Source organism: Leptonotus elevatus, chromosome 8 (assembly GCF_054856555.1).
Source record: "Leptonotus elevatus isolate MCC_2025b chromosome 8, RoL_Lele_1.0, whole genome shotgun sequence".
Classification (NCBI taxonomy): domain Eukaryota; kingdom Metazoa; phylum Chordata; class Actinopteri; order Syngnathiformes; family Syngnathidae; genus Leptonotus; species Leptonotus elevatus.
In genome coordinates this window covers 16590678-16601885 of record NC_141246.1, presented here as the reverse complement: position 1 = coordinate 16601885, position 11208 = coordinate 16590678, and the positions used below count along the sequence as shown (strand labels likewise).

General features: G+C 38.6%; 1 protein-coding gene across 1 annotated transcript; it reads right to left on the bottom strand.

The window, feature by feature from the left end:
• Positions 1 to 6095: 6095 nt before the first annotated feature.
• On the bottom strand, positions 6096 to 10172 carry LOC147169977 (uncharacterized). The gene is made up of 3 exons (XM_086083253.1): positions 9753 to 10172; positions 9598 to 9631; positions 6096 to 8161 (listed from the first exon to the last, which is right to left on the bottom strand). Exons 1-3 carry the CDS (start codon positions 9999 to 10001, stop codon positions 7773 to 7775), a joined length of 672 nt encoding a protein of 223 aa, XP_085939379.1. The 5' UTR covers positions 10002 to 10172; the 3' UTR covers positions 6096 to 7772.
• Between the last annotated feature and the right edge of the window lie 1036 nt (positions 10173 to 11208).

Below are 11208 nucleotides of genomic sequence, written 5' to 3'. Positions count from 1 at the left end.
TTGTCTCATTGTGATAAACGTCTTCCTTTCTCTCTGAATGTATTAGAAGCACACTTGTGAAAACGCAGCAACTGATTGTAATCTCATACGACTGTATCTGATATTCAGACTAGATTGTTTGTTACATGAATAAAATAGTACCGTGTCTGGTTTGTTTGCAAGTCTACTAAGTGCCCCAAGAACACATAGACAAAACCACAGACTTACAGGTCGCATTACACAGTTGCAAATTTGTTGATGTGTTGCAGAGCACCTGGCTGCAAAGCAATGTGCGTGTGTGAAGAGCAGGATGTGGTGAGGGAAAGAAAGGATAGAAGAGCGACCAGAACAAAGAAGCAGAGACGGACGGGTGTGGTTGACTCAGCTTTTCTTGCCATGCTTAAAGGAAAATTATATACACATATAAACATGATATATGGAAATGTACACTTAGTTTTGGATTATTCCATTTGCGATTTAGGAATTTTAACCAGTACTTTGATTTCTGTACAATGACAATTGAGTCACAAGAGGTCAATTGGTTAGACACGGAATCCAAGGAAATGTCAACAGAAATTAAGGAGGATAGAATAAGGCCCACAATAAAACATCAAGACAAGAGATCAGGGATGTATGAACTACATACAAAGAGACAGTAGTTACACTTGGACAAGACACAAATGGGGTTGGGGAGAGCTGATTGGTTGAAAAAAGGGACATTGCAAACAGACTGCGAGGACACAGGTAAATAAACGAAAACTAAATCACAACAAAGGAAACTGATATGAAATGATCTGTATCAATGTTATGGTAAACCAAAAAAAATTTAAATCACGAAATTGGACGCCAGATACCGTATACACTAAAAGGTTGAGTTCTTTTTTCTTTCTTTTTCTTTTCTTTTTTTTAAGCATTTTATATATGAAATGTTAGGTTGGGTTGTGTTTGAATAATTTAGAAAATCATAATGGTTAGGCTTCTAGCTAACGTCAGCTCTGTAGCATGTAGTGCTGTCACTATCGAATATTTTTAGAATCGATTAATCTATCGATTATTCAATCAAATAATTGACTAATTGGATTCATTTTAATCTTGCATCAAATCATTATACGAGCCATTTAGCCCAGACACCAGACTGCCCCTAAGTGGCCAATTTTTTGCTCCTAAAATTAGAGACAGCATGAGTAAATTTTTCATCTACTCGTGCATTCGCATCACTTCTTACACAACTACTTCCTGTGATGTAACTTCATAATAATGGAAGTTACAACATTATAGCAGCATTATCATTATGTGCTCTATTGAATGGGGTTTCCATTGTATGGGTGACATTGTAACAGGACATGCAATCTAAAGCCTCATGTTTTGACAGGCTTCTTTTACTTAAAAACGTTCACTATTGAAAACTCTGCCACCTACCAAGCATACAATTGCAGTACCACAGACTCTTCACAGGATTTCATGGATATTTTCAGAGACAGAGGTTAATTTTGTTACATATTAATCACATTTTTCATGTTAGATTGATGAACAGAAAACACAAAGTTTGTAAATAACCCAAATTATATTTTAAGTATTGATTGTATTTTATTTTATTTTTTATTTTATTTTGCATTGTATATTGTCACGCTTCCGGTTTAGTGCTATTTGTAACTTGATAACTTAAGCACACTGGAAAAGTTTGCTACGGATGTTCGAAAAATGGCCTATTTTATATAGGTAGCCCCTCCAAAGAGGCAAAAGGTACTTTACATTTTCTTTAATACTTTGTTTATTAGCACTTATGTTTGTACATGTATACAGTTATTGATTATTGCTTGCAAGTGTTTGAAATATCTTTCAGCTCTTATGGTGATTCACGGTCATAATAAGATAAGACGAGCGATTACACTGTTTAAAAAGAGGCTAACTGTTGCTCGAAATGAAACGACAAAATCGTCAGTAAAGTTTCATCCTTGTTCGGGGGCCTATTGGCATATAATGATTAAATCTTACCTTTGACACCATGGCGATGTAATTTTTAATGAAATATTAGGTGTCTTGCTGGTTAGATTATTATTATTTTTTCTGGAGAGCCCAGTATTGTTCATTCGGTAATTTTACCAATTTGACATGTCATCATCATTGCTCTCTTTTTTTTAATATATATATATATATATATATATATATATAATTTTTTTTTTATTAATTTTTATTTTGTATGTGGGTGAGTATGTGTATGTGCATGTGCGTGTGTGCGTGCGTGTGAGTGTGTATTCATTAGTTCACCTAAAATCCCATACCGTTCACCTAAACCGAACACTTCAGAATCCAGCCAGAGCCGTGAGGCCGTCAGGAGACCCGAGGAAGGACCAAAGAAAAGAAAGGAAAGTGAAATCCAGCACCGACCAGACACCACCCACCGGGCCACCAACCAGAGTCCTTCACCAACCCCAGAAACATCCAAATTCCAAAAAATCAGGGAGACCTCAATAGACCAAAGGAGAGACTGATGAAAGGAAGGAAGGGCAGACGAAGCAGAGTGAGATCCACAGACACCAGCCTCAACCTCAACCTTCCACCGATTCAACGACCAGAGGAAGAAGCAGATTGTGTCTGAGTTTCGATAGATGCTGGTGTGGTGGATTTGGCATACATGAAAATCTCCACCAAAGAGGGTAGCCGTCGACCCCTGCCAGGACAGAGCAAGAGCAACACCTCAGGGCCCCCCAGGTCACGGCAGCGCCAAGGGACAATCCCCGGGCCCCGCAGGGGCCACCGGCTCGAGAGCAAACCCAGGAGCAGAAGCGCCCCCCACCCCAACACGGCCCGCGCCCCCAAACCCCAGACACCCCCCCACCCAGCCACCCCTGGTTAGATTTCTAATGCGGAAGTAAAACGCCCGGTTCAGTAAAACCCCGCCTCTCCCCGTGTGCTTGCGCTGGCTACAGTCTGCTGTTGGGGCTCTGCGTTTGAAAACTCCTCTGAATGGCCACGCAAAGCAAGCCATGAATTATTCAATAAACATTTGAAACAAAACCGTCCTTGGCGCAAGAAATCGAGGAGGAGAGGGAAGAAGAAGAAAGAAAATACCACCAGAGCAGGTCACAAACCTACAACATTCTGCTCTGCTTATAGGGCGAGCGCTTTAACCACTACTTCACCTTTATATTTTTATGCAGGATCGTGAGTGGTCGGCGGTAACAATGAATACACAGAGACTTGATATGCTTTGCTAGAACAACTGTGTCTTTTATTCCCTGCAAACAGCAATCAACATTTATACTGCGCTAGGATAATCGTACGTTTTATCCCCCGCAAACAGTAATCAACACCTGCGCTGTGCTAGAATGATTATACCTTTCATTCCCCGCAAACAGCAATAATCACAACTTGCTTTGCTAGAATTATTGTACCTTTTATTCCCCGCAAACAGCAATCAATACACTACAACGTTAAGCAGCATTATATGATCATCATCAGCGCTTACCTTGACACTAGACTGGGGAGCCTACGGTCCGGGTGAAGCGAGCTGCAAAACGGCTGGGCAATCGTATGTGTTCCACAGCTGACTCCGTCCGAACCGTGTGCCGCTCCGTCTTTTATTCGTTAGCAAAAAGTTGTGAGCGTGAGAAACCGGGCTGTCCAAGCCCTCTCCCAGACACTCTCGAAAACATGTTTGCGAAGCAGGGAAGGCTGTAGTATAAACAAGGACGAGTTCCCAGGCTGATCCCGCCCTTTATTTACAAATTGTTGGGCACCTGGATTCGTACAACAGTTCAGGACAACAACATATCCTTATATAAGAGGTTACATGAGGACATATCAAACCATGGTTATTTTTTCCCTTCACCACTATACCATCCATTCAGTTAGATTAATCAGCTCAAAGGTTTGTAGTTTACACAAGTATCAGCCAGAGATTTTAAAACGGCCAATTGTCATTTCATTGCACTTTGGCATAGAAAATGTGAAGGACAATTGATTGCTTTGAATTCATTTAGACAGAATGTTTACTAATAAAGGCTACTTTTGTCACTATCCCATGGACGTCTCAGAGAAAGTGGGCGTGCGTTTAGTCCGCAGAAGCGGTGCGGGGGTGGATCCGCTCCTAATGACGTCAAACCGTGCCAACAGCTCGTTTTTTTTCAGGTTGGGAGGGGCTGGTGCTTGGAGAGCAGAATGACCTAGAATTTCTCATAGAGGAGCGAATGGAGGATAACACCACTTCGGTGATGTTTTGGTGAGGAATTCGCATTTTAACATGGCTACAAGTTGATTTTTCCACGTTGCTGTCCCTTTAAAAAAGGAAATAAGTTAGTTTGGTTCAGTAACTAAAATGTTAAGAAAATAATTTGGATCAAGGCAAAAAATTAAGGTTGGTTCAAGAAAATAATTATTGTTTACATCAACATGAAATGATATGTCACTCAATTTAGTTTTATATTTTAGATGTGATATCTGGACATCATTTTATTTATTTTATTTTTTTATTTTAGTTTAAACGGGGTTATCATTTTTACAGTGTAGTGTACCTTTTATTATTTCTTCAAAGCTATGATCTTGAAGGTTTGGAAATTGAAAGACAGAAATATGAAAAAAAATGTTAATGCTTTTCTGAGAAAAGAGTAAGTGAGAGGAGTTTTTTTTTTTACAGATTTAAAACATATATAATAAATGTCAAAAAATAAAGACTACTTTGTGGATTTCACCTATTTTTTTATATATATTTTTTAACATGACCCCAGCAATAAATGAGGTAACAGAGTCTCTTCAATGGACAATCTAACTGCCTGAACTCAGGCCTATGGTGCCTAATCATTCGTTATCGAGAACAAAAGTAAAGTAAAGGGATCATTATTGAGAGAAAAAAAAGGTTGCTATGTTGCAAACTATCTCCAAAAGAGAAACTCAAAATACTTCAGACAATCATTTACCAAAAACTATTTCCATATATTAATATAAATAGGTTATGGTTGTCATTTTATCCAAACAATTTGGAGCCCCCTGGGAATTGATATACTCTATCTGCATAAAAATAATTAACATTTCTAAACAGTAAATTACAAACATTATTTAATTGAAGTTGAAATATTAAACGTTAATTACATCTTGACTTGAATCTACAAAGCATTGTGATGAAGCATAGAGTCAAAAAGAATAAAAGTCAGTACCCAAATATGTTTGCATCCGACTGTATAAATAAATGTAGCTGTAAAGGCCCTTGATAAAAGCACCAACAAAAGTACAATACTTCAGCAAGGAACATTGACAAAAAGAGTCTACAAGACATGGAAACAACGTGGAGAGAGCATGTTTAGATAGACTGGTGAAATAATTGGGTTATTTCCTGTCACTAGCCTCAAATCAACTCATCCGCATCCCCTTACAACATGCAAGTTGGCATGTATGTGACTGCGGGTAATCTAGTGCAAGTGATCCAAAAACAGATTGACTCTAGATTTGCATACGTTCCTTTATAAAACGATATGTTTGCTAAGAATACATACAGTTTTATACAATACCTGGCGAGCTGTTATACATCCACAAACAAAAACTGAATGGACAGTTTTCATGCTGCTGCTTGTTTTCTCGATGTTTTGTCTACAGATCTTGTCTGAATGAGATCCAATGCAAGATTTACATCAAGGGTTGAAAGTGTTAGAGATACCTTGACAATATCTTTATTATTGTAGCTTGTGGTGTTTGTGGTATTTCAGAAAGACTGCTCGACGACAATAATGACAATAACAATACCATATATGTATTACATGTGATGTAGCTACAATGCAAACTATAATTATAATAAATAATAAACGGATCCGGTATTACCAACAAAATTTTGTGTTGAGCATGCTGAACCTGTAAAGGTCATTCTAATTGTGATCAAGCAAATAAATATGATGCGCAGTGTCATTTAAAAAAATACAACTATTGTAAACAAAGAATGACAAAGGTTGATATCTTGCTTTTAACAAAACACAGCTCATGAGTCACAATGCCAAGAGACAAATTTTGATGAATTTTCTGTTGCCATCTTCACCTTTAGGTGCTTCCGGCCAACTTTTTTTATTTATTTTTACTAAACCGCACTTTAAAATAAATAAACAGGAAGTGATGCACTGTTACTTCCCGCTACAGGCAACAACAAGGAATTTTCCCTTTCGCTTGACACTTTTCATATATTCCACTTATCACTTATCGCAATCACATTCACAGACGTCATTTTCTCCTTTTTCCACAGACACACGCAAAAATGCACTCATATTTTTATTTCCATCTTAACTCATTCACTGCCATTGACGGCTATTGACGTCAAAAAATCATTTGAACTATTTCTATTAGTTTTCCACTTTTTCCTTTTTTGTTATTAAGAGTATGAAAACAACAAAAAAAAAGAATTATTGAACATTTAGAACAGATATAAAATGTATGATTAATCGTGAGTTAATTATTGAAGTCATGTGATTAATTACAATTAAAAAAAAATATTGCCTGACAAGATTTAAAAAAAGAAGAAAAGATTATTAAAAATTAGGGTCACCAGGCGATTAAAATTTTTAATGCATGACTTCACTAGTTAACTCACGAATAATCACAAATTTTACATCTGTTCTAAATGTACAATAAAAAAATCTAGGTTTTCACACTCTTGTTAACAAAAGTGGAAAAAATATGTTAAACTAATAAAAATAGTTAGAATGAATTTTTTACGTCTATAGCCGTCAATGAGTTAATATGGATACAATCAGCATGCTACAGTTTGTCCATTGGACTTACATTTATTGCATCACATTTGGCATGAAGTCCACATTTCAAACAATATATCTAACATATTTTGGGTTACACTTTATTTGAAAGATGAGGGCGCTGCCTATCTGTATTTTACAGACTGCTATTTATATAGCGCTTTTTTTGTTGTTGTTGCTATAGTGCCCAAAGCTCTTTACAAAGCTACACTTTCACACACCAGTGGTCGGCTGCTGCCACGCAGGGCGCTGCCAGGTCCACTGGGAGCACATCGGGGTTCAGTGTCTTGCTCAAGTACACTTGGACGTGGTCACCAGGGGTGAGGATCGAACCCACAACCTCACGGATGGGAGACAACCACTCTACCACTGGGCCACGCCGCCCTATTTGCCTGACTCAGGCGCATGCAGCGTGGTTCCAGCTAGTATTTACTTGTTTGTATTAATTTATCAAAAGTGAATGGCGTAGTGAAGAAATGTCGGAACTTGTATCTCTGCGTCATGATTTCAATCAACCTTCTTCCTCAAGTTGAATCTCCAAGTCTGCAAGGCAGACAAATCTTACAAGCCAAACGTATGCTATCTGCTTATCATGTAAACATTATAGTTAGTTACATGTTTTGTTGTGCATGTATAAGGCTGGGAGTACACAACTCTGGCTTCAAAATAAATTCAGATTTTCAATTGAACACACCATGAGTCTTCACTGTAAAAAAACACACACAAAAAGCGTGTTAGTATGAAACGTTTTGGTCCCCTCTGCGCCACTGAATCAAGATGAGAAACTTGAAGGAGAACCTTGAAGGCAAAACCAAAAACTCAAATAAAATAGAAGTGGATTGCATATGGACACTAATGTAGTGTTCTCAACATATTATAATATAGGCTAAGACATAAACTTCAACCTACAATATAAATAATCCCATCTTGTTAAACAAATATTACAAAGAGGGCAGCCAGCGTCTGGTCCATATCTGCGTCTTATTGCAACTTCTCTTCTTTCAAGTCATTTTTCATGTGAGCTCTACAAAGTCTTTCACGTGGTTCTGGTGGTTCTGTCAGCTATTATTCCACCAAGAACATACCCAAATTAGAACCAACCAGCTCCAGCTTCCAGTTCTGCAATCCCTCTTTCGGTACGGACATGTAGGTGAGCAGCGGCTCAGTCTTGCCGTCCAGCCAGCTCACTGTCCAACACTTCTTGCTCTCTTGTAGGGACCCTTTCTGAAGCTTCACTTGGCAGCTCAGCTTGTCCCCCACACGCACGCTGAAAAGGCCGGCATTGCAATTGTATGAGGTGCAGGTCAGGTTGAGGTTCAGGTAGATGAAGTAAATCCCCGCATGTTTGGGCGACAGCGAGTGCTGGCTTGCGTCAAAATGGAAGTTGCTTCCAACAGACTCTCCAGCGCCGTAGTGAACTGAAGCCCACTGAACGTTTGAATTCTCCAACCTGCCTGCAAAAGGAGAGAAACGCATCCAATTAACTAAATGCGCTTGCTTAAATAATACAAGTAGACACGTTGCAACAGGGAAGGCAATATAGGCAACTGTTAAAGGCCTCCAAGCTGAAGGGGGGAAAAAACAAAAAACATGTTCCCTAGGGTCACACATGCTAGCATTGTACCGCACCCCCTATTTGAGAAGGACTAAGGTAATACAATAATTGATTGTAGAATTCTGTCAATTGTGTGGAGCTGATGGTTGCTTGAGAGTGTACTACTTGTCTGCAGCCAGCAGAGGTGCTGTTGCTTCAGTTCCAACTAGTTTGTGATCTTAAGAACATGACATCATCAATTGGAAGCATGTACTTGTACGCAGACTTCCACTTTATGACAATTCATATGGGAAGGTTTATTTTGCTCAATATGACGGATGGATGATGGAAAACGGAGTTTAGAACATTCAGCAGGTGATTCTCCCGTTCTGATTATTATTATTTTTTAAATCAATTAATCTAATTGAATGTTCATTTCCCCTCAGTCGGTGAGAATATTTAGTCTACTTATGTGTTATGGTAATTACTGATAAAGTGACAGTGTGTGTGTATGTGTATACATATATATATATGGAAATGGAAAAAAGTCTACACACTATCCCTTTAAATGACCCATCGGTACACTCTTAAAACTGCTGGGTCAAAAACAACCCAATTTGGGTCAAATATTTTACCCAACTTTGGGTTGCTTTAGCATAACCAAATTTTTGGGGTTCTTGTGAATAATAAATTGGTTTGTGTTAATATAACAAAAAAACTAAAAAGTTGGGTTAAATTGACTCAATTTGACTCAAATGACTGGGTTGTTTTGTCCAAGACATTGGGTTGTTGTACAAAACAACCAAATTTGAGTCAAATTGACCGAAGTAGCATGTTGGTCCATTTTTTTTTTTACTAAAATTGTTTTGTCAAAAAAAAAAAGATTGTTTTGATACAAAACCCCAAACTACAACCCTAAAAATGAGGTTTTATTGATACAAAACAACCCAAAGTTGGACAAAATTGACCCAAGTCAGTGGGCCGTTTTAAGTGTGTGGCAAGGAGCTATATGTAACTGATTTGAAAAAGGCAGTAGGCTACTGTATGTAAGCACTAAACAAAGATTGGTTATGCTAATGAAACGGAAATTTAATGATTTTCCTGCTTTCAAAAGGGAAAAAAAGCAGTGGGATACAATATTTTATTGTTTCTACAGTTTGTAGACCTATATGCCTCCCACACAAAACATGCATTTTAGGTTCATTAAAGAGTCGAAATTGTCTTTAGGGTGTTAATGGTTGTATATGCCGCCTCTCGCCAAAGGCCAGCTATGGTTGGTAGCGCTATTAAAAAAAAACACAAAAAAAAAACGTATGGATGGTGTTCAAATATTTCACCAAATATAAACGGACTTACTTGAGATTGCCTCCAATAAAGCAAAGTTCTGCATCTGTCAACACACAAACAATGATGGCATAATAAGTCATATTGTGCAAAAGGAAGGATCGAGGCTATAAATGTAAGTGAAACAAATGTCTAATTCAAAATAAAAAAATTAATCCTAAATGTACCTTGTATGCCGTCGGGGTCGGTGTGGATCCTTCTCCTTTGTTTCCATTGAGAACCTTCAGCTGGTGCACTTCGGACTGTAGCGTGATCAGGACAGGGACGCACACTGCAGCCATGGCTGTGAGCGCTGCAAACAGGACGATGATGGACGTGACTACGCATACGTCCAGACAACGAACACGATCACGGCTTCTCTTCTGCTGACACTCCATGTCCATGTCTTTAGGTATTTGTCCCAGCAAAGCGCACATGAGGACGGCTAACGGGTAACTTCCACAGGATGGCGGCTCTATCTGCACCACAGTCCGGTCCAGTTTGATTGTGAGTATCGTCAAGCCGGCCCTTTTATTGAGAAAAGGTGAATTCGGTTTCACACCCAAGAGGGAAACCACATAAGCAATGGGTTTCCCTCGTCTTATTCCCACGCCACCGCCACCCCTCAACAACTATGCACTGTACGGGGGCGTCCTGAAAACTTTCCGAGACTCCCTTACGTTTCGCAACCTCCGGCAAACGCGTGTGCGGCCCACATAGTTTATTTTGAGAGAGAGGAAGTGAAACCGGCTCCATGCGCTCGCTTGGTTTACTGTCAAATCGACAAATAATTCAATTTAAAAAAAAATCCAAATCGAAATTTAAATAAATGACATTTATAAAATGACCATAAAACAAATAAATCATTAATAAAACAAAAACAATAACACTTTCAACCAGGCAAATCTTAGGCCTATGGATAAACAAAATAACAGAAACACTCTTTATTCTGTAAACAAAAAAAAAATGCAACAAATAAATGAATAAAACAAATGACAACACGTACAAGTAAAATCTCTTCTCGGGGGAAAAACATACACACAAATGCAAGTTTTGTGGAGGAAGTATGGACAGTGCTTGAGTTACATCATCGACCTTAGAAAAAGAAAATCTTTTTCTGGTGCAATTTTGGCACAACACGACAAACGGGTTTCACCTCTCATGCCAGCCAATCACATTCAAGCATTCATGTGACGTCAGGAATTCCCCGTCATGTGGGCGAGTCAGAAGTGAGAGCTATGCGAGAGAGAGACAATCACTTTTGTTATCGTGTAAGTGTTGCTTCATCACAAACAACAGTAAGCCTACATGCTATCTAAATCATGATGATAGCTCAAGCTACCTAGCTAACATACTATCTCCTGCATCCAAGTTTTGACAGTCAGAATCTCCTATTCAGGAGGCTACTTGGGAATATACATAATCAGGGAACCTAAGGAATGTGTTCCTTCTGTAAATTCTATATATATATCTCCAGAAATTATAGTCTCCCCACACCTTTCTGCCCTAATGCACTTTGGGACAACTTAGTTGAAGCCTACATTTTTATTTAATGGACACAAACTGGTTAGTGCTGAAGTCCAAGAAGAAGACACCACTACATGAGTTTAAACAGGGAGGCCGCTCTTCGGAGTCATTCTGCAC

Bases quoted from the DNA above. Each gene is read 5' to 3' on its own strand.
- LOC147169977 (XM_086083253.1), bottom strand. From the start codon at position 10,001: ATGTGCGCTTTGCTGGGACAAATACCTAAAGACATGGACATGGAGTGT. The intron at 9,632-9,752 runs GTACATTTAGGA...GTGTGTTGACAG, and splicing joins CGACCCCGACGGCATACAAG to ATGCAGAACTTTGCTTTATT. The intron at 8,162-9,597 runs GTAAGTCCGTTT...CTCCTTTTGCAG, and splicing joins TTTATTGGAGGCAATCTCAA to GCAGGTTGGAGAATTCAAAC.